General features: G+C 39.7%; 1 protein-coding gene across 5 annotated transcripts in view; it reads left to right on the plus strand.

Annotated features, from left to right (window-relative positions):
- The window catches only part of FRAS1 (Fraser extracellular matrix complex subunit 1), a 453,697-nt gene that overhangs the window by 332,257 nt on the left and 97,181 nt on the right, over positions 1 to 24,259 (plus strand). For all 5 annotated transcript variants that reach the window (XM_031664538.1, XM_031664536.1, XM_031664537.1 and 2 more), the window contains 7 exons: positions 5,003 to 5,151; positions 5,335 to 5,497; positions 7,281 to 7,416; positions 11,636 to 11,826; positions 12,843 to 12,996; positions 14,267 to 14,530; positions 22,780 to 22,968. In XM_031664538.1, coding sequence (XP_031520398.1) covers positions 5,003 to 5,151; positions 5,335 to 5,497; positions 7,281 to 7,416; positions 11,636 to 11,826; positions 12,843 to 12,996; positions 14,267 to 14,530; positions 22,780 to 22,968 — 1,246 coding nt within the window. The remainder of the gene's footprint in view (positions 1 to 5,002; positions 5,152 to 5,334; positions 5,498 to 7,280; positions 7,417 to 11,635; positions 11,827 to 12,842; positions 12,997 to 14,266; positions 14,531 to 22,779; positions 22,969 to 24,259) is intronic.

Genomic DNA, 24,259 nt, shown 5'->3' on the forward strand with positions numbered 1-24,259 from the left:
CTTTTGCGCAGATTTTCCCCTCAAATGGTCCTTTCTTCAGTTATAGGAAAATGCATTCCACCCTAATTCTTCTCACGGGTCTACTCTAGTTTTAGAAAAGCTTTGATTTTGTTTTTTGTTTTTAATTGACAGGTGATTTTTACTGTAAGTTATGGTCTTTTGAATCTTTTGAAACTCGTGAATTCATAAAAATGTATGAATTCAGATTTAATCAGTAGATCACCAAGGCTTGAAAAATGTTTCACAGTCCAAAATAGCGCTCCAGGAGCAGTTCCTGCCCATTAACTGCATATTATAAGCTGCATATCAAATTGCAAGCCCATTGGCAACTGAACATGTATTTTCAGAAATTGATTGAATGTGAATTTACCCACCAGAGCAGAAAAACTCCAAAAGAACTATTCTAGCCTGCTGAAAGCATAGCATACATTTTGAAGACTTAGGTAGGTTATACACTAACTTTCTCTGAGGGTTGTAGAAGAATTTTGTACTAAGAGTCATGGAAAAACTTTTCCAGATATGCATAGTTAGAAAGTTTTCCATGAACATCTAGAAAGATTGGAAAAACCATCTGAAATCCTAGTCACAAATGGGACAGAGTATAAAGATTTAGGAACAGATGAGTCTGTTCTTAGTTTAAGTGTTATTAACTGGAAGAGAGTGATACGATGTTGGAGGAGACAAAAAGGCGAAAGTTGGATTTTGTGTAATTTGCTTCTTAGCAGTGGTTTTATATATACAGTTTGCTATGCACTGCGAGTAAACAGGAAAAGAACAGTATGGGTTCTGGAGTTAGAATGGATGGATCTTAATCCAAGCTCACCACTTACTAGCATCGTGACCCTTAGCAAGTTATTTAAACTCTCCAGGCCTCAGTTTTCTCATATGTAGTATGGGGAGGATAAAATTAATCTTAAAACAGTAATAGCATTTCTATGAACCAGCCAAAAATAAAATTATTCAAAATATTATTCTATATATATTAACATTACATATTACATACCTAAGAGTAAATGTAGCAAAAGTTATGTAACTTCTAGGGAAAATTGATGCTATGACTGACTATGTAGAAAAGAATCTCTTGACAAAAAGTATTAGAAAAAAAGGAGAATTTATCAAGGGGCCAGATATAAGATCAACAGACAGCAATAGCATTTCTATATATAAGCAAGAAAAGAAAACAGCCAGTAAATGTAACTAAAAAGATCTTACCATAATAACATTAAGAAAAAAGCATGTCCCTTGGTCTAAATCTAGCAAAAACCGGCAGTATTTTTACAGGAAAATTATAACACTTAATTGACAGACGTTTAAAATGTATTAAATAAATGAAAAGACATGCCATATTCATGAGTAGGAACATTTAATATTGAAAAGGCATCAGTTCCCTCGCCAAACAATCTTTCAATTCAATTCAGTTCCAATCAAAAGCCTAATGGACTTTTTATGGATCTTAGTAAGCTGATTCTAAAATATGTAAGAAAGAACACCAGCCTGGACAACATGGCAAGACCCTGTCTCTACAAAAATATGAAAATTATCCAAGCATGTTAGCTCATGCCTGTAGTCCCAGCTACTTGGGGGCTGAAGTGGGAGGATTGCTTGAGCCCAGGAGGTTGAGGCTGCAGTAAGCCTTGGTTGGACCACTACACTCTGCACTTGCTCCAGGGTGAATGGCAGAGCAAGCCCCTGTCTCAAAAACAAACAAACAATCAAACAAAAACAAATGATGAATTTTCTGAAAAAGAATAGTAGGAAGGCAAAGGGATTTACCTTACCAGATAACCAACATGTATTAAATATACAGCATTTAAAATAGTGTAGCAGAGGAATATATTAGACAATCCAAAAGCAGACTCACACATGGAACTGTAATATAAAACAGAGATGCTAGCTGGGCGCGGTGGCTCATGCCTGTAATCTCAGCATTTTGGAAGGACGAAGCATGTAGATCTTTTGAGGTCAGGAGTTTGAGATAAGCCTGGGAACATGGTGAAACCCTGTCTCTACTAAAAATACAAAAATTAACTCGGCATTGTGGTGTGTGACTATAATCCCAGTACTCAGGGGGCTGAGGCATGAGAATAGCTTGAACCCAAAAGGTGGAGGTTGCAGTGAGCCAATATCACACCACTGCACTCCAGCCTTGGCAACAGAGTGAGACTCTCTCAAGAAAAACAAAACAAAACAAAAAAACAAAACAGCAATAGCAAGCCAGAGCAGTGGAAATAGGAGAAACTCTTTAAAACATGGATCTGCACAAAATGATTATATGTGACAAAAAAAGGAATTTGTACACTGCTTCACACCGTATGCAGATATTAACTCCAGACAGATGAAGTACTGAAAAACCATAAGTAAAATTTTACAAATCTTTGTAGAATATAAGTGAATTTTTTGGGGATATTAAGGAAGGGCAGAACATCTTAAACTAGAAACAAAAAGGTTAACTATAAAAGATTGGTACATTTTACTATATTAAAAATTAAATTTGTGTTCATCAAAACACACCATAAAGGCAGCAAACAGGCCAGTTACAAATGAGAAAACAATATTTGCAAAATATATAACTAAAAATAACAAAGGAAATATAACACTCCTGCAGATCAAGAAGAAAAAGATAATCAAGTAGAAAAATAAGCAAGAGACACAAACAGGAATTCCACAGAAGAGGAACCCGGGTGGTCAATAAACATGTGAAGAGATATTCACCTTCATTAGTGGTCAGGGAAAGCATATTAAAACCATATACCATTTTATACCAAGTGTGGGGAAGACAATGGATTCACCGGATGTTCTTTACTTTGCTGATGGGAGTGTAAACTGGATCAACCACTTTGGGAAGGAATTTGGCCTTACCATGTGAAGATAATTATTCATATACCCTAACCATTCGATTCCTAGATTACTACCCAAGAGAAACTTTCACATACACAGCAAAGGACTTGTGCAAGAATGTTCATAGCACTACTATTTGTATCAGTGAAAATATTGAAACAAACCAAATGCCCACCACAAGATAATGGATAGCTTGTGGTCTACCGACTTGACAGAATATTAGCGAACCTCAAAACGGATGAATTATAGTGACGTCCAACAATATAAATGGATCTTAGCAGTCTAATATTGAGTTTAAAAAATAAATTGCAAAAGAGTAAAGTCAACTTCATATTTCTAAGTTAAAAAAACTAAAAATATGTATTCTGTGGTAATACATCGAGCTATTTTTAAAAATTCAAGAAAATAAGAAACAAGATTTAGGGTGATGGCAGGCTCAGAGACAGGAAGAAGGGCCACATACATAAAATGTTAGTTATTCTCAGAGCTCTAGTCCTCGTGTTGAATGATGGGTTCATTGATGTAAAAATAATAAAAAGAAAATGAAAAAATAAATTAATACAAAAGGGATAAGAAGGTCTTTGAACAGAAAAGTTACATGAGAACAAGGTCTGTATTCTTATACATTTTTTGTACCTCCAATATCTGGGATATCTTAAAATAGTGATTTTCTTTAAATCATGACAGTACTTTCAGGAAAAAAGTCTAGCTGATTTCCCACTTTTTCAAACCTAGCAGTTATATGAGATTTGAAATACATAGTAAGATATGCCTGCCATGAAATAAAGTAGTGTTTTGGTCAAATTTGTCAATGTGAAATTTAGAAGTTATCCATTTTAAGTAGGAGCCAGGAGCTCTGTCCTTGTAGTTTATCAGCAATTCAGAAGACAACACCTTAAAACTCTTTTTAAAAGTCTCTCTCGGAGGGAATGCCTAGTAATATTAGGAAGCAGTCTTTTGGAGTCTACATATTGTATTTGATAACCCATGTGGAGAATGTTTAAAAGAACATAAATATAGGGAAAACTTTCTGAAGTCTTGCAGCTTTGATGAATTTTAGGTTCCTTTCTTGCTAGTGTCAAGTGATATGAGGAAATATGGAAAATTCAGTGATCTTGAATTGAGACTCTCAACTACTAACTTCAAAAGGTCTCTGGGGATAGAAATGAGAACAGACTAAAACCTGTTGGTCCCCCGCCCTCTTGGTGTCTGTGCTGACATTCGTGATCCTATACCTCAACTAACTGTACAACATAGCATGAAAATTTGCTTTTGAAAGTACAAGTGACCATGCAACATTAATTTTCATTGTTGATGTGGTAAAGGGTAGAGTGCCCCGATTTTCACAATCAACAGCCCTAAAAACTGAATGACTCAGGGAAACTTTATAAGAAGATGTTGCCTGCCTCCCAGATGTTTCCAAAAATATTCTTGAAGAAAGAGGAAATTGTTCATTAAGACATTGTTGTTGTCCGTGTTGTAACAGAGAAAGTCATTTTTATTTCTCAACAAACAATGTAGAAGGAAAGAGAAATGGTCTTTGTTAAGATTAGGCATCTTGGAAGTGAACATTCATAGATTCGGTGCTGATAAAATGAAATCCATGACTTCATACATTCTTTTGTTAATTTAAAATTTTATCATATTGAATATTGCTTAAAGAGAGCCATTGGCTAAGCTAAATAACTTTTTTTCTGTTTCATGGAATTTTATCATTGTATTATATGTTATAAAGAAAATTTGCCTGTTTCTTAGAAGCAAACCATTCTTAGAAACTCTAGACAAATCCTACATCTGTGTTTACAGGTTGATGACTTACAGATAATCAAGTTTTATTTTTTACTAAAAGCTTAAAAATAAAATCTTTGACAGCTTTTATGGTATTGATAACAATAAGGCATCTCTTTGTTTTATGCCACGAACCTAAAGTGCGTTTCCCTTCTCTTACCTTGAGCTACTCTTAGAAAAAGATGTTATCAAAGAGAAATTTGGGGAAGAATAAACACTGGGATTTTTACTGTAGTTTGAAATAATGTTGTTTATGACAAAGGGAAAGAGACTTTTCCAATTAGCAGAGAGAGAAGTACCAATAGATCTTTAGCTACTGGAAGTGTTTATTCCTGCAAATGTGCATTCATGTCCTGCCTCATATTTGCCTGATTAGGATGATTCTTCCCCCGACCCAGAGATCTGGATTCGGTTAAATTACCTGCCCACATATGGTACTCTCTTAAGATCCTCAGGACCTGAGGTGGAAGAACTCTCAGAATTTTCCAATTTCACAATGGAAGACATCAATAACAAGAAAATCAGGTACATAATCACTTCATATTATTTGACAGATTCTTAAAAACTTATATGGAAATATTTCAGCAACTAGTTGTAGCTCTGTTGAAAGAGTATATTAGTTTGGCCCCATTTTTAAACAACAATGCAGCCATCTTACCTGACTTGTCATCGTGGCTTATTCGTTTTATTCTTTTTGGCTTTTTATAGATACTCAGCTGTGTTTGAAACGGATGGTCATCTGGTTACTGATAGCTTCTATTTCTCTGTCTCTGACATGGACCACAACCATCTGGATAATCAGATGTTTACCATCATGATCACTCCTGCTGAAAATCCACCTCCAGTCATTGCTTTTGCTGACCTTATCACGGTAAACAATTCTCAGATCAATAAACAGAGAGTACTATGGAGAGCTGGAATCTGTAGTCATGTAAATGAAGGATTTCTGCCTAAACTGGCTGCCAAGTATTTCACCCAAAATATCCAGGCAGCGGTATCAAGATACGCATGGTTTTCAATCATGAGTGTTTTTCTAAGTATGAAAATAAATATGCAGAAGATCAAATCATTATATCTACATTATTTAGTCAACAAATATTTATGTACTAGTCACCATGCTAGATGTTGTTAGTATTGGGAATAAAAATTAAAAAAGAATATATCTTTGAAGAGTTTGCAATCAAATGTTAGCAGCAACTAAAACTTGGACAATGCCCCCGAATCACTCCTTAAATCAAGTTAGTACTTAGCACTGTAAATAATACTGACAGTTCCTTTATGGGCAGAGCAATACAATGCATTCTCATCATTGAATACCCAGACATGAGTTCAAGTACCAGTTCTGTTATTCATCAGCTGAGTGACCTCGGACCATACACTTAATCTTTCTTTGCCTCAGTTTCCTTGTCTTTTATATTTTTATTTTATGGTTTGTTTCCTTGTCTTTTTTTAATTCTTTTTTTTATTATTTTTTATTTATTTTTAAGAGAGGAGGTTTCACTATGTTGCCCAGGCTGAACTTGAACTCCTGGGCTCAAGCAATCCTCCCACCTCGGCCTCCCTAGAAAGTGAGACTGTGGACCTGTAGTCCCATACCTGGCTCTTGTCTTTAAAATATTATCATTTTCTTTAAAATATTATCATTTTCTACATAAAGAGTTTCTCTAATGATTAATAAAATAGTATGGAAACCCCCTAGTACAGTACCCAGTTCGTAGTAGGGATTTCACAAAAGTTAATTCACTTTCCTCCCTGCTGTATGTACATACCATAATGCCAAAAGCTCAGGCATTTTTCTGGTTTTGTTAAGCAACTGAAAATTCATAAAACTAAGTTATTTCTAAGTGGTTCTGATATTCCTCCCATTTTTCCATTTTTACATAAAACCTTGGAAAAGCCATTTGGACTGTCCCCATTCCCAGAGTCAGAGTGACCTTCCCCTTTGTAATTTATAGATCTTCCTACAGTTAGCCAAGAGTTGTTCAGGGTGAAATGGCTTGACCATCTCCAGCAGGCTAGAGAAAAACACCAGGCTCAGGTTGCGGGGTTAGCATACAAAATAGAACTCCAAAGGAAAAAAATCAGTTTGAGCAACTGCTTTTACTTATAGTGATTTATTTTCCTCCTTGACATTAAGATAAGCACTAGCTTTCAGATATGGTGAACCTTTCTTGCTACACACCTGTAAATATATAATATAAAAGAATAAACAGGACTTTTATTCTGGATGAGAATGCCTATAGGACACAGTCACCCTCACAGTATCTGCAGGGGAACTGGATCTATCATTCTCTAGCTGTGGACTTTTGAATGTTGATGTGGAAGGAAGGCAGCCATCCTGGCAGGCAGCTGAACTGAGGTGGGTGATTAGAATGGGCTAGAGCTGCTTTATAACCAGATCCATCATTGAATGAAGTGCAACTTTGAAGGGAGATACAGAAGTCATCACGTCTGACTATAGCTTTGAGAGGCACTAAAAGATTGCCTGGCTTCAGCAGCATACACATTCCTCATCTCGTCTGTAGAGGGTCTGCCTCCTCAAAGAAGCAGCATTGGTGCTGGAAGGTCACCCGGGCAGCACTTTGTAATCCAGCTCTTTTTTACTGTGGTTATGTGAAATTACCAAGGACTCTCTACATTCTTTTCTTTCCTAGGTTGATGAGGGAGGGAGAGCCCCACTCTCATTTCACCATTTTTTTGCTACTGATGATGATGACAACCTCCAGGGAGATGCCATCATTAAACTAAGTGCTCTGCCCAAATATGGCTGCATTGAGAACACAGGAACAGGTACCACTTCCTGTAGAACTGTTCAGGACCTTGAGAGAAGGGAGGGGAGAGGGAGCAGGACCTTGCTTCCAGCTAAACATGGAGACGGAGAACTACAGAGGAGGGGAACCATTTTGAAAAACTGGAAGGAAGGAAGGTTTCATTCATTCAACAAAAATTTAATGAGCATTTTCTGTGTGCTGAGCACTTATTTAAGCACTAGGGATATATCAACAGACAAAACCCCCTCCCTTCACAGTGCCTTCGATCCTGGTTGGGGGTGGGAGAGACAAATAAAAAACCTAATGAATGAGAAGATTGTGTACGATGTTAGAAGGTGAATAAATGTTATGGAAAAAAATAGAGCAGGGAAAGGGGATTTGGAATGCCAGCAATGGGGCAGAACGGCTTGTGGATTACACTCAGAACTGAGTGTCCAGGAAGTAAAAATTCCTGTCCTTTTATTGTGAGGCAGCTGCAGTTTAGTTGAACCATAGCTTCTGTCTCAGCTCCTTCTACATATATGACATGAATTGAAATGCAAGCTTGTCTGTCTGTGACACCGTCTTCCACAGCCCTCCCCTCCACCATCTGCCCTGAACACTCTGGTGGTTATCACAGAGAAGGACAGGCAAGAAGGTATGTACTGTCCGTGGCCCCCTGAGACCTGCTGTGACTGGCAGTTGAGACAGCTCATGGCAGGTTGCTGTGCTGCTTTTCCTGCACGGAGCTGCCTGAGCGCCAGCGCTGGTCTCTAATTGGCATGCAGCTAGCAGCTCCCATGGCGAGGCCATTGACTGCAGGCATCTGGGGCCAGCATGGGGCCTGGGATTGGAGCCTGGTAACCAGAAATTCACTTAGCAGTAGTCTCATGTTTTCCTGTAGAAGTTTTGAGTCTTTTTCCCACCTTGCCTTTCAACGTGTGCCTCAGATCTGTTTATTGCAGAATTAGGTTTATTTCAACAAATGTTTGTGCTGGATAAAGTGGATGTAAGGATAAGACACAGACTCATGTGCCTTGAGTGGGAGACAGATAGGAAGACTGACAAATTACAATAAATGAAAAATGCCAGGACAGGGAAAGGAGCAAAGCCCTGAGAGAGTAAGTAGGACAAAGCAATGACTTTTGCCTGGGAAGGCAGAAAATTCTGAGGAAGTGGCATTTGAGTTGGGACCTGAAGGGCTAGTAGGAATCACCCTGGGCAGAGGGAAAGTGGCCTTTCTTGCAGAAGGAAGCTCATAGGCGAAGGTGAGAAATGAAAGGATATCTACCCCAACCACCCCTTCTCTCCGTGTGGTTTTTATTAAGCCTTCCTAACATGATTTTATGTCAACCTGGAATACATGGAGGTGCAGAGATATTCCATAGAGAGGACTATCCCCTGGCTTAGAAGTCAAATTTCTGGCAAGCTTCAGTCTCTAAAAAGTGGTTCTCAAACTTTAAGGTGCAATAGAATCACCTGGAGGGTTGAAACTGTTGTGAAACAGTTTCCTGGAGCAGCAACCCCAGAGTTCCTGTTTTAGGAGGTTGGTGTGGGCCTGTGAATTTGCATTTCTCACTAGCTCACAGGTGAGGCCATTGCTGCTGGCCCAAGGACCACACTTAGAGAACTGCTGCTCTCCAATAATATTGGTATAAACGTGAAAGGAACAAAAAAGCATTTAGGAGGGCAAAATAATTATCACAAGGTATATTAACTGAAGACCCCATCCCTTGCCCCATGGGAGAGGCTCCTCTGCCTCTGTTTAGAGCTGCGTGTGACTTATGTATAGGAAGCTAGCAGCTGGGCACAGTGGCTCAAGTCTGTCATTTCAGCACTTTGGGAGGCCGAGGTGGGAGGATCGCTTGAGTCCATGCATTTGAGACCAGTCTGGGCAACATAGCAAGACCTTGTCTCCACTGAAAAGAATAAAAATTTAAAAATTAGCTGCACGTGCTGGCACATGCCTATAGTCCCAGCTACTTGGGAGGCTGAGGCAGGAGGATCAGTTGAGCCCAGGAATTTGAGGCTGTGGTGAGCTGTGATTATGCCACTGCACTCCAGCCCGGGCGGCAGAGGGAAACCCTGCCTCAAAAAAGAAAAGAAACTAGCTACCTAAATTCAGAACCTAGCTGATCAGAAAAGCATCTTTTTAAAAACTGTTAAAAGAACCAGCTTTTAGTTTTCACCAAGAAAAGAAAGAGTAATTATTTTGTTAGGTATGAAATCTAATGGCATGGAGCCTGAATTCATTCAGGACTGGCACAAACAAGACAGGACCCTCCTTGATTCCCTCTGGGTATCGCTATGTTCCAGTGCTATGCAGTAATGGATGTTCACAATGATCGCCTGTGCGCATCAACACCTATTTAATTTGCACATCATATATTCTGTTTAAGAAAGCAGGTAGCACATTAATAAGAATGATTTATGTCAAAAATAGAAGGTAACATTTTTTAAATGGAAAGGATTGGAGCTTAAAGCTTCAGTGACAGATTCACTTGTTTAATAGCGTGTTCTCCAGTGATATGAAATGAGGCACTATTACATTTGTGTATACTTTTAGGCATCATTTACTTTACTTAGGCTTTTTATTTTTTTGAGACATGGTCTTGCCCTGTCATCCAGGTCAGAGTGCAATGACGTAATCACTACTCACTGTAGCCTCGACCTCCCAGGCTCAAGTGATTCTCCTACCTCAGCCTCCCAAGTATCTGGGACTACAGGCATGCACCATCATGTCCGGCAAATTTTTAGGGGGGTAATTTCTGTAGAGACAGGGTCTCACTATGTTGCCTAGTCTGGTCTTCAAGTCCTGGGCTCAAGCAATCCTCCTGCCTTGGCCTCCCAAAGTGTTGGGATTACAGGCATGAGCCACCTTGCCCAGCTACTACTAAGGCTATTTTTGACTCAAATAAGGAAGCTGCATTTCTCCTATTTAAAGTGATACATTGAAGAAAAAAAGTAAAAATTGGAAGGAATTTTAGCCATTCCTTCTGGAAACCCTGAACTGTGTATCCTAATGATTATTGAGTCACTGGCCACTTAGACCTCTCTCAGCTTCTGGTGCCTAGAGGAATAAAATCTGAGGGGTAAAATTTAAGAAAATTCATCATTAAAGAAAAAAAAATTGTGTTGAGCTCTTCTTTCAAATGATTTCTAATAAATATGACACTGTCTATAATTTAGGAAGTTAATAGCCTTTTAATTTATGATCTGATTTTTGCAAAAGATCATGGAGAAGGGAAGGGGAAAGCCTGTTGCCTTCAGATCTGCTAGCTGTACTTTTCTCTGTTCATGTATATCCAGGGAATGTTTGAAGACACAAGGGTTTTCTTTTTCTCCTCTCTCTAGAATAACATTGTGGTGACAATTTCAAATCAATCAATTAGACTTAAATTAAAATCAAGTAAAAGACAAGACATCTATCATTTAGACATTGCTTACTGTTCCCCTGGGCCTTTTGCAGTGTTTGGGGTTGGGATAAGAAGGGTAATCTGAGCCAGCATTTTCTGTGGAGCTCTGAATGGTAACTGGGCATCTCAGTACCTGAATGGTGGTAGCCAAGTGCCTCAGTGCCTGAATCCCACCTGAGCATCATAGTATCTGAATGGTACCTGTAGCATCACAATAGCCCTGGTGCTCTATCCCAGGGGCTGGGCTCTGACCCATGCAGAGGTTCCCTTAAGAAATTGGGAGGGCCAATGAAAACATGCTGCAGATGTTTCTTCGATTAAAAGATATACAGTTAACACTGCAGATGTTTTTAGATTAAAAGATGTGCATTTGACATTTTCTTATGTAGTGAAAGAGGGTTCCTCGTGCAGGATATGCCAGATAGAATGGTTTTGAAACTGGCTGGAGCTTAAGGTAGAATCTCTGCTTCTGTATTGTCACTTGCCCTAGTAACAGATGTTATGATCAGAGACTCCTAATAGAACAACCAGTGATTCTATGTTATATAAATTATTGTAAGTTTTTTGCATCTTATCTCATTTGATTCCTTTTGGAAATGGCAGGGCAAGTATATCCATTTATAGATGAGAAATAGTCAGTGAGGAAACCGATCTGACCCAGGCCTTCCAGTTCCTAGTCTTGTGCTTATCCCACTCTCCCAACTTTATCCTCAAATACATTTTCTTTTTTCTTTCTTTTTTTTTTTTTTTTTTTTGCTGAAAATGATCCCTTGTTTTCTAGTTCAGCCTAGTAAGCAGGAATTGATAGATCAAGGTAAAAATGCTCTCTTGATGTTGATGCAGGTGATCGGTTTGGCCCTGAAACTACCAGTGACCTAGAGGCATCATTTCCTGTTCAAGACGTCCTGGAAAACTACATTTACTACTTTCAGAGTGTTCATGAAAGCATTGAGCCAACCCATGATATTTTTAGTTTTTATGTGAGTGATGGAACCAGTCGTTCAGAAATTCACAGCATCAATATCACCATTGAGGTAAAGTCTTTGAAAGTTGGAAAGGTTGAGCCCTTGACCACAATATTTCATACCATTAGAGAGCTTTCTTTATAGGGACCCAAAAGCAAAGAAGATTGGATTTGACCTCCAACATTGAAGGTCATTTTTAAAATATAGCCTTCAGGAAACTTGTAGAATTAAGGTTGGCATTTGGAGAAGGCTTGAGTTAGAAATCTAAATTTCCGTTTCAGGATTAAATTTATTTGTTCGGTATGAAAAATAGTTTGTGAAGGTCAGAGATGCTTTGCCAGTCACATATTTAAATAAAAACTTATATGTGTCTATTTTTCTCTGAAATTGTCTTTGGTTCTATATGCGTATTTGCCTTTTCTTATTTTACTGCATTTATTTATTTAATTGTAACATCAAAGAAATGTGTTCCTTGACGTCGTATTTATTCTCATTTGAGCAACTACACAGGCTTGCTCTACCGAGAGAGAGACACGGGGGAAGGGTAAGATAAATCTCAGAATGAAATACCCTCTGCCTTGGGAAAATAAAATGTAAAGGACCCTCGGCACTCTTAAGGGTCAGTGGTGGAAAGGGGCTGGCACCAGGGCAGGGAGACAGCTTTAGAGACCCACACTTTCAAATATAGTGTCCTTCTACAGGTACTGTGATATGCTTAGCATTTTCTAAGACAGTTCTGAGTTCAATTAGTATGGTCTTTTATCTTCAAAATATATTAATACTTGTACTTGTCAAAGCACATATCCATATTTTTGGTCTAGAAAATATGGTCATTGTACTTATGGAAGATATCTGAGAAAACTTTTGAGAAATGTCCATCAGCTTCTGTTGAAGGGGACATTTTGTTGCCTGGACTTGCTCTCTTTTTCAAACTAACTATTTTGCTTGGGAAGTAAAGATGGTGACACATTAAATGCTATTTTGGCAGTGAGCGTTTCTGTAGCAATGATACTGTCTCTGAATAATGTGCATTTTCTTTCTTCTTAAATATCTGTGTGAGATCTAATAGTTTATGCTTTAATCAGAGGAAGAATGATGAGCCTCCCAGGATGACCTTGCAGCCCCTCCGAGTACAGCTGAGCTCAGGAGTGGTGATAAGCAATTCTTCTTTGAGCCTGCAAGACATGGATACCCCAGATAATGAGCTCATTTTTGCATTGACAAGAAAGCCTGACCACGGTAGGGCACAAACTGCTATGTAAAGCTTCTTAATTGAGATGCCTGATGGGCTATTAGAATAAACACATATATTTCAATTGATTATTTCTTTTCTTTTCCTGTATATGGTACATTCTTTGCATCAAAGTATAATCAAATTCACAGCTGGCTAATATTTTTTGGAGTCCTGGTAGACATCAGTTTTTTAAGAAACCTCAATCCCAATTAATTGGTGTCTCTGAAGTTTTATTTCAGCTGGTTTTTTTTTTTTGCTTTTCTATGTAACCTTAAGCCAAAAAGCTTTCAGAGTTTGCCTATTCTCTTCTCAGAGTTCCCATATCCTCTTCTCAGGGTAGACATCAGTGTTTGATAATCTTGAGCCATTTTATGTACCCTTGTAGACGCATACTAGATGTCTGTATGAACTTGTACTTTTGCAAAAAAAAAAAAAAAAAAAAAGCACTTTTCCTCATTTAAACCAGATGCAAAAACCACATTTGGGATGTTCTACCTACTTCTTTTTTTTAAGAGCCATCTCCCCAGTTATTGGCTAAAGCTCTGGAATGCAAGTGGTGTGTCTGAATTCATCGTAATGCTCATTGGTATTTTAAAGATTAAATTGTTGCTGTAGATAAAGGGTTAACAGAAAAGACTGTTGGGCATTGTATTTTAACTTGCTTCCATTCACTTTCACTTTCTTGAATGAAGCACTTTGACTGTCCCGATGTGGTACATGACCCTTGAAAACAGAAATATACGCTTCAATCTAAAGATGCTTAGTGTCTCTCTTAATTGAAAAGGAATTTAAAGCATAGTCCCATCTTTCACTCTAGATGCCCTAAGAGAAAGACAGTGAGTGAAGAGAGTGCTATTTTCACTTTGCAGAAGGAAAAAATAAGATTTAGATAATGAAGTAAGTTTGAATTCATGGAGGAAGATGTGATTTGTAAGTCACTATATTACCACATCCATCTGTGTCTCCTTAAGAGACTTTTAAACTAGGATAAGTGGGACTTTGTCTTTTTTATTTGTATATGAGGCCACAGAGCAGCACCCTGTGCTTATATGTAAAATGCTAAGCTGTTGGCACCAAGAGCCTCTGAGGCACTTGACATTCTATCCAGACTCATACTACTTGGAAAAATCAGACAATGTTTTGAATCATATATATATGTGTGTGTGTGTGTGTGTGTATATATATAATATATGTGTGTGTGTGTATATATATATATACCTACAGGAATGATATATATTCTACCATTGTTTTGTTTTTCTTTACCTCCTTCCTCAGGTCATCTACTCCAGAGGCAAACTGCCTCTGAGCCTCTGGAGAATGGGAGAGTTTTAGCCCAGGGCTCTACCTTCACCTACCAGGACATCCTAACTGGGCTGGTTGGGTATGTGCCTGGTGTCCCTGGCATGGCCGTGGATGAGTTCCAGTTCTCTCTCACTGATGGCCTCCACGTGGACACAGGGAGGATGAAGATCTACATAGAACTGCCTACAAGTGATGCACCTCACTTGGCTATAAACCGAGGCTTACAGCTCTCAGCAGGTACCACAGAAATAAAGGAGAGTGGCCATGATTTTTCTATCCTTATTTCTTTTTTGTCCAGTATGCAGTACTTTCTTCCATGTTAGTGATGTGGGTGCATCTTAAAGTAGCTGTTCCATACTTGGGGAGATTGGAGTTTTGGAAAACTCTTATTTTAGGGATACCAAGAATTGTTAGTGACAAATGTGAACTTCTAAAAACCTTTGGACCAGATGCCTAGGTCTGTGAATTTGAGAAAAGGTTGAGAAGAGTTTATAATATTTCCAGGGTCCTCAAAAATCTTAATTTATTCAACTTCTCCTAGGCCCAGGTTTCCTGTAACATTTACTGCCATTCAACAAACCCCATGGAAACAAATAACGAAATATAGCATAATTTTTAAAATGCTTATTTTTGGCTCATGGAGGGGAAGCTGGGGTGGCCGTGAAGTAGTGATCCTCTGAGGCCCGAACAAGATAGCCGAGGCTCTAAGGCCGGCTCAGTCTTCAACTCCCAGCGCCAGCGGCCTAGAAAGGCAGTGGTGGCATTTCAACTGAGAATTTTCGGTTCATCTCACTGGGAGTGCGGAAGATCGGTGCCTGGTCAGCTGCTGCAGCCCGACCAGCGAGGCGGCTGGGGCCCGAGGCATTGCCTGCAGGAAGCGCAAGGGAAGAATCCCTTTTTTCTAGCCAGAGGTGAGACACACAGCACCTGGAGAATGGGTAACTCCCATCCCAATACTGCTGGGCAAACAGGCACACCAGGAGATCATATCCCACACCTGGCGGAGGTCCCACCCGCGGGCCTCCTCATTGCTATCGGCGTCTGTGATCTACGGCAAAGGCAACGCGAGGCTGGGGAGGGGCGCCCGCCATTGCTCCAGAGCTTAAGGCAGGTAAACAAAGCTGCTGGGAGGCTGGGGCAGGTGGAGCTCACAGCAGCTCAAAACTCTACCTGTCTCTGTAGACTCCACCTCTGGGGGCAGGGCACAGTAAGCAACCAACAAGCAGCGGAAATACCTCTGCAGACCCAGCGACTCTGTCTGCGGCAGCTTTGAAGAGAGCAGTGGATCTCCCCAACACGGTTGAGATCTGAGGACAAGACTCCTGCTCAAAGCGGGTCCCTGACCCCTGAGTAGCCCTGGAGACATCCCACTGGGGCAGTCTGACACCCCACACCTCACAGGGGTGGTACACCCTGAGGAGGAAGCTTCCAAGCAAGAATCAGGTGATTTTTGTTCAGAAGAATATTCTATCTTCTGCGGTCTCTGCTGCTGATACCCAGGCAAACAGGGTCTGGGTGGACCTCAAGCAATCTCCAACAGGGCCTACAAACAGAGAGTTGGCTGTTGGAAAACTATCAAACAGGAAGGACACCGCCATCGACATCCATCATCAAAGACCAGAGGCAGATAAAACAAAGATGGGAAAAACGGAACGAAAAGCTGGAGATTCAAAAACAAAGCATCTCGACAAAGGAAGCTCATCATCGCTCGCGGATCAAAAGCCTGAATGAGAGAGCGGCTTTGGCCGAGATGAGAGAAAGGCTTCGGTGCATCAAATTTCTCAATTAAAGGAGAATGCATTGCAGAAAGCATAAAAACTAAAAATCGCGAAAAAAAAGTGGAAGAATTGGCCGGCTAGACTAATTAATGCAAGAGAAGGTCATAAGCCAGAAATGAAAGAGATGAAAAGCATGACGCAATCCCCGGTGACAAATGCCACAAGCTTCCAGTAACCGACTCGATCAGCTGATGGCATCAGCGGTCAGGGATAAAATGAATGATGAAGCGAAGAAGAAACCAAAAGAAAAAAGAAATAAAGAACAAGCCTGCAAAAAGAGGAAGCATGATTATGTAAAGAACCAAATCACATCTGATTGGGGTGCCACAAAGTAGGGGAAAATGGAACCAAGTTGGAAAACACTCTTCGGGATATCATCAGGAGAACTTCCCAACCCCTGGCCAGGGCGGTAAGCACGAAAAGATTCAAATCCAGGAAATAGAAATACAAAGACTCTCTGAAAGGAAGGCAACTCAAAGACACATAATTGCCAGATTCACCAAGAGTTGAAATGAAGGAAAAATCTTAAGAACGACCAGAGAAAGGTCCCGGAGGTTACACAAAAGGGAAGCCGAAAATCAGACTCACAGCAGATCTCTCGGCAGAAACTCTCTCAAGCAGAAGAGAGTAGGGGCCAGCCATTTAAGCATTCTTAAAGAAAAGAATTTTAAACCCAGAATTTCATATCCAGCCAAACTAAAGTTTCATAAGTGAAGGAAATAAAATCCTTTACAGATGAAAGCAAAATGCTTGAGACGCATTACCACTCCCAGAGCCTGCCCACGAGAACCTGAAGAAATACTAAACATGGAAAGAACAACCGGTACCAGCCATCTCAAAAACATGCCAAATGAGAACAGCTAGGGCTAGGAAGAAACCTATATCAACTAATGAGCAAAAAGCAACTTAGTTGTATCATAATGGCAGGATCAGGATTCACACATATAACAATCATAACCTTAAATGTAAATGGACTAAATGCTCCAAGGTGGGAGGCTGAACTGGCAAACTGGATAAGAGTCAGAACCCATCAGTCACCTGCTGTATTCAGGGAGACCCATCTACACTTAGAGAACATACATGAGCTCAAAATAAAGGATGGAGGAAGATTTACAACAAATGGAAATAAAAAAAAAAAAAAGTTTGGCATCTGAGTCTCTGATAAAACAGACTTTAAACCGTAAAAATCAAAAGAGACAAGAAGGCCATTACATAATGGTAAGGGATCAATTCAACAGGAAAAGGCTAACTATCCTAAATATATATGCACCCAATACAGAGCCGCCCAGATTCATAAAAGCAAGTCCTTAGAGAGACTTTACAAAAGGGAAGCAAGAACTCCCATACCAATAATAATGGGAGAACTTCAACACTCCACTGTCAACATTAGACAGATCAGCGAGACAGAAAATTGTTTCTAAGGATATCCAGGAATTGAACTCATCTCTACCTTAGCGAACCTAATGAACATCTGGAAACTCTCCACCCCAATCAACGAGAATTATACATTCTTCTTTCCCCATCGTACTTATTCCAAAATTGGCCCGTAATTGAAATGGCTCTCAACCAAAATGTGCAAGAACAGAAATTATTACCAAACTGTCTCTCAGACCACAATTTGCAATCAAACTAGAACTCAGGACTAAACTCAATCAAAACATCAACTTCATATGGAAACTGAATTTTAACCTGCTCCCTGAACAGCTACTGGGTACAAAATGAAGGCAGAAATAAAGATGTTCTTTGAAACCAATGAGAACAAGATACAACATACCGATCTCTGGGACATTTAAAGACGGTGTGAAATTTATAGCACTAAATGCACAAGGAAAGCGGGAAAAGATCTACAAAATTGACACTCTAACTCATGATTAAAAAGAATTAAGAAGCAAGAGCAAACACATTCAAAAGCAGCTAGCAAGGCTAAGAAATATAAGATCAGAGCAGAGAACTGAAGGAGATAGAGACACCAAAAAATATCAAAATCAATGAATCAGGGGAGTTGGTTTTTGAAAAAGATTAAAAGTCGGTGAATACCTAACAAGACTAATAAAGAAGAAAGAGAAGAAGAATCAAATCGGCCTTAATTAAAATGATAAAGGGGGATATCACCACCGACCCACAGAAATACAAAACTACCATCAAGAGGCTATAAACACCTCTCATAAATAAACTGGAAATCTAGAAATGGACCAATTTCCTGGACATACACTCTTCCAAGACTGGCAGGGAAGGAGTTTGAATCCCTGAATAGACCAATAGCAGGCTCTGAAATTGAGGCAACAATTAATAGCCTACCAACTAAAAAAGTCCAGGACCAGATGGATTCACAGCTGAATTCTACAGGAGGGTACAAGGAGGAGTTGGTACCATTCCTTCTGAAACTATTCAATCAATAGAAAAGAGGGAATCCTCCCTAACTCATTTTATGAGGGCCCAGCTGCATCATCCCTGATACCAAAGCCTGGCAGAATGCAACAAAAAAAGAAATTTTGAGCCAATATCCCTGACAGCCGTGCAAAATCCTCCAATGAAATACTGTGAGGCAGTTCAGCAACACATCAAAAGCTTATCCACCATGATCAAATTGGGCTTCATCCCTGGGATGCAAGGCTGGTTCAACATTAAGCAAATCAATAAAAACATAGTGAGCAGGTGGGCCGGGGCGGACATCTCCAATGTAGATGCAGAAAAAGGCTTTTGACAAATTCAACAGCCCTTCATGCAAAAGCAGCTCAATAAATTAGAATTGATGGGCATTACCTCAAAATAATAAGAGCTATTTATGACAAACCCTGACCAATATCATACTGAGATGGGCAAAAACTGGAAAAATTCCCTTTGAACACTGGCACAAGACAGGGATGCCCTCTCTCACCACTCCTCTTCAACATGGTGTTGGAAGTTCTGGCTGGGGCAATTAGGCAGAGAAAGAAATCAAGGGGTATTCAGTTAGGAAAAGAAGAAGTCAAATTGTCCCTGTTTGCAGATGACATGATTGTATGTTAAAACCCCATTGTCTCAGCCAAAATCTCCTTGACTGATAAGCAACTGTAAAGTCAGGATACAAAATTAATGTGCAAAAATCACAAGCATTCTTATACCAGTAACAAAGACAAACAGAGAGCCAAATCATGAATGAACTTCCATTCTGGTAGCTGAGAGAATCAAATACCTAGGAATCCAACTTACAAGGGATGTAAGGACCTCTTCCAAGGAGAACTACAAACCACTGCTCACTGAAATAAAAGGACTGAAATAAATGGAAAGAACATACCATGCTCATGGATAGGAAGAATCAATATCGTGAAAATGGCCATACTGCCCAAGGTAATCTATAGATTCAATGCCATCCCCATCCAAGCTACCAATGAGTTTCAGTCACAGAATTGGGAAAAAACTGCTTTAAGTTCATATGGAACCAAAACCCATATCTCTCAAGACAATCCTAAGTCGAGACAGCTGGAGGCATCAGCAGCCTACCTGACTTCAAACTATACTACAAGGCTACAGTAAACCAGGCAGCATGGTACTGGGCTGAAACAGAACACCAGGCCAGTGGAACAGAACAGAGTCCTCAAATATGCATACAGCCATGATCTTTGACAAACCTAGGAAGGAAAACAAGAAACAGGAAAAAGGATTCCCTATTTAATAAATGGTGCTGGGAAAAGATTGGCTAATACATAAGTAGAAAGCTACATTCGGATCCTTTCCTTACTCCTTATCACGAAAATTAATTCAAGATGGTTAGAGACAAATGTTAGACCTAATACATAAAATCCTAGAGGAAAACCTAGGTAGTACCATTCAGGACATAGGCATGGGCAAAAGACTTCATGTCTAAAACACCAAAAAGCAATGACAGCAAAGCCAAAAATTGACAAATGGGATCTCATTAAACTAAAAGAGCTCTGCAGCAAAAGAGAAACTACCATCAAGAGTGAACAGGCAACCTACTAGAATGGGAGAAAATTTTTTTGTCCTCATCTGACAAAAGGGCTAATATCAGAACCTACAGAACTCAAACAAATTTACAAAGAGAAAACAAACAACCCCATCCAAAAATTAAGACCCAAGGATGTAGAATGACATTTCTCAAAGAGAACGACCATACAGCCAACAAACACATGAAAAAATGCTCGCCATCATGCATCAAATGCAAGTCAAAACCACAATGGATACCATCTCACCAATTAGAATGGCGATCATTAAAAGTCAGGAAACAACAGGTGCTGGAGAGGATGTGGAGAAATAGGAACACTTTTACTTTGGTTGGGATTGTAAACTAAGTTCATGCATTGCGGAAAACAGTATGGCCGATTCCTCAGGATCTAGAACTAGATGTACCATATGACCAAAACAAATACATTACTGGGTATATACCCAAAGGATTATAAATTGGCATGCTGTCTAAAGACACATGCACCGCGTGTGTTTATTGCAGCACTATTTCTAATAGCAAAGACTTGGAATGTTAAAATGTCATCAGTGACGAGGGTGGATTAAGAAAATGTAAGCACATATACACCATGGAGACTTTAATGCAGCCATCAAAAGGATGAGTTTGTGTCCTTTGTAGGGACATGGATGCATGGAATCCATCATTCTTAACAAACTATCACAGAACAGAAAGCCAAACACCATGTTCTCACTCATAGAACTGAACAATGAATCCACTTGGACTGGGAGAACATCACACACACGGGAGCCCCCATCATGGGAGGGAGGGGAGGGATTGCATTAGGAGGAGTTATACCTGATGTAAATAGCCCGAGTTGATGGAGTGCAACACGCAACAGGCACAAGTATACATATGTAACAAACCTGCAGTTATGCATGTACCTACAACGTATAATAATAATAAGTCATTAAAAAAAAAGAAAATGTGGCACATATACACCCATGGAATACTATGCAGCCATAAAAAGGATGAGTTTGTGTCACTGGGGACATGGATGCAGCTGGAGTCCATCATTCATGTAAACTATCACAAGAACAGAAAACCAAACACACATGTTCTCACTCATAGGTAGGGCAGACAATGAATCACTTGGACTGGGAAGGGAACATCACACACAGGGCTACTCATGAGGGAGGGGGAGGGAGGGGATTACATTGGGAGTTACCTGATGTAAATAGCGAGGTTGATGGGTGCAGCACACCAACAAGGCACAAGTATACATATGCAACAAACCTGCGTTTATGCACATGTACCCTACAACTTACAGTGTAATAATAATAAATAAATTAAAAAAAAAAAAAAAGAAAAAAAAAGTGATTATACAAATAATTTGAATTATCGAATATGAGTATTCCTAGGGTTTTAATATTCTAATTTTGCTCATGTTTAAGCAACATTGGAGGACCTGTGACAAGTGTTAGTCTTGAACAGTTTGCAGTAGGAAGTTACTTAAGGAGTGGACCTTTTGCCCAGGGTGTCTGCACCTTACTAGAGTTCTGTTGTTTGTCTGTTCTTAGTTTCATGTGTATTTTGCAGTGAAAAATATATGGTATAATAGTATTGGAAAACTTTGTAGTTCTCAAAGGTCTTAAGTATCAAGTCTAGGATTTGACTTTATCCTACTTATAAGCTAATAAACTAGCCTGTTCCTGTTTCATGGATGCTGATAGAAGATACAGGATTCCTCCATCAGAGACACAGCACTCTTGTTACTCATAGCACAGCAGGCAGCATGGGCATCAGCAGGTTTGCATCGGTTCCCTCTGCCATCCCAGTCCCACAGGGGTGATGCAGAGGGCCTAGATAGACACTTTCACGTGCAGTAGGATGCATTACAGAGGGGAATACTGAGCTTGGGGAATTCTCCTTGTTACAGCAGCAGAATGCAAGTCTTTTTTTTTTGTCTGAGAGGAAGACATTACCTCATCCCTCAAGGTTGCTCTCTGAGAGATGGCCTGGGTAAAGCATAGTCAGGGCCTTATGTTCTTGGTGTTACTCACCAAGAACATGCAGGGATGTTCACAGCTCATGGCAGATTGTCACTCCAAACACCAGAATGTATTATGCATGAATAACTGGGCTCTACTTTACCGGGATTTACTGTTTTTAACATGATAAAGCAGCTGCATAATAAAGCAAGTGACAAGACCCTGAGAAGAGGAGTTTGCCATTAGCCAAGGCCTTATCTTCATCCCCAACACATGTGCAGTGTCTGGGGCCCAGAGGCTCAGATCTCCTTGCTCCTAACACTCAGCACATCCTCTGTCCTGAGGGATGCTGATTTTCACTACTTGGTCTGAGATGGCAACAAGATATGTTTGAGTTTATGTAAAGCTATTATTTTCTGATTTGGTGATCCTCAAGACAGTAAAAAAAACTAAATCCAAGGAGGTTTCATCATAGATCTAGGAGTTATTTTTGTTACAGAACTGGGAGTTATTCCACAGATCTAGGTACTAACTGATAGGTCACTGAGTCAAAGGAACATGGGAGAGAATGAAAATGGGTCAGAAGGAAAAAAGTGCTTGGGTGTAGACTCAAGGGATGATTAGCAAATTGAAATGTTGGTACTCTTTCACTAGGGAACTTATAACTTATTCAGCTGGAAACTGAGAAGGGCAAGTGCCTGGTACCTAGACCCAATAAACATATGATAATTTGAACTCCAGTCTCCTAAAATCATTTGACATCCCATTCAAAGGAAATGTTGGGGAATAACCTACTCTCTTCCATTCTCTTCCAAGGGTCTGTAGCACACATCACAGAACAGCACTTGAAAGTGACAGATATTGACTCAGATGATCGTCAGGTTATGTACATCATGAAGGAAGATCCTGGTGCAGGGCGCCTGCAGATGGTGAAGCATGGCAACCTGGAGCAAATTTCTGTTAAAGGCCCTGTCAGAAGTTTCACCCAGGCAGACATTAGCCAAGGTCAGCTAGTTATATTCTTCCTACCAGGCTTCCGTAGACTGCACCTACACTAATAAAATGACAGTTAAATGTCTGGTAGTCTGTGGCAATAAACTGTGCACTCTTTGTTTTGAAGAGCTTCATTTGTTCTCTTCCTTGTTTTCTCATTTGTTTTTTTTCTTTTTTGTTTTTGAAAAAGGCCTATCTTTCTTGGTTAAAATGTGTGCATACTTTGACTTAGCGTTGATGGCATTTGCAGGTATTATGGAGAGAAAAAGTTATTTTGACTTGCTGTGATGCTAAAAAGTGTATATGAGAGAGAGAGAGAAGGAAAAAAGAAGTGAGTTGGGATGGATTAAGGTGAAAATTATGCCTTCCTTAGGTGAGCAATTTATATCTCTTTTCAGCTCCCCAAAGAGCACAAGTTAATGGACTAAGCAAAATGGAAGGGCATAAATCGGAGCTGCCTGGGGGAAATTACATGGCTCATCCCTCCTGCAGGAAATGCTGATGTAATGTAAAGGCATAAATGTTAAATGCTACGTAGTTACTGTACAGTGCTTTCAGGGATACAAAAGGGAAAAAAAAGTTATATATTGGGGAAAAAAGTAATCCAAAGGCTTGTGATTATGTGCAATTCTGTTTAGAAATGGAAATATACCCCTGCTGATAAGAAACAAGGGTCCTGCCCACACACTAACACCTAAAATTGACAGCAGCTGAATTCTCATTGGACCTGGCTGCACTTTAATGAAGGGGAGTGGAAGAGGCAAAAGGAAAGTAATTCCTTAATTATTTCATGTGTCGGTGTCTACTTTTAAAAGATAAGACCAGTCCCCTCTTCTCAGAGATTTGGTTATATTTACATAACCAAATTGATAGATGCTTTTAAGTGATGCAGTAGGTTAACAAAAATGTAATACATTTTTGTTGTACTTCTCCCTTTAGATCCTTTTGAGTTCTATATGGAGTTTATTTATTAGTTGGTTGGCTATAGCCCATGTTGCTCCATGAACTTGGCAACGAAAAGTGAAGAGTTCTGGGAGAACGTGAGGTGCAGCTCTGTGTCTTCTTGACCTTGTGATTCGGATATATAATAGGGTCACTCCAGGTGATGTGGGTGTGGTCAGTGCACATTTACACATGGGCAGTTTTGTGGATCTAGTTTTCATGAGATATCCTTAGAGGCTGAGCTGATCTTTCAAAAAGGCTCGGCCTTAACCATGAGAAATGTCACTTGGGGTGATTTTGCTGTGAGAAGGTCTTTGGTTATGAGAAAGTAGATGGTGGGAGAGGAAAAGGAGGAAATGAA

This window comes from Papio anubis, chromosome 3 (assembly GCF_008728515.1).
Source record: "Papio anubis isolate 15944 chromosome 3, Panubis1.0, whole genome shotgun sequence".
Taxonomy (NCBI): Eukaryota; Metazoa; Chordata; class Mammalia; order Primates; family Cercopithecidae; genus Papio; species Papio anubis.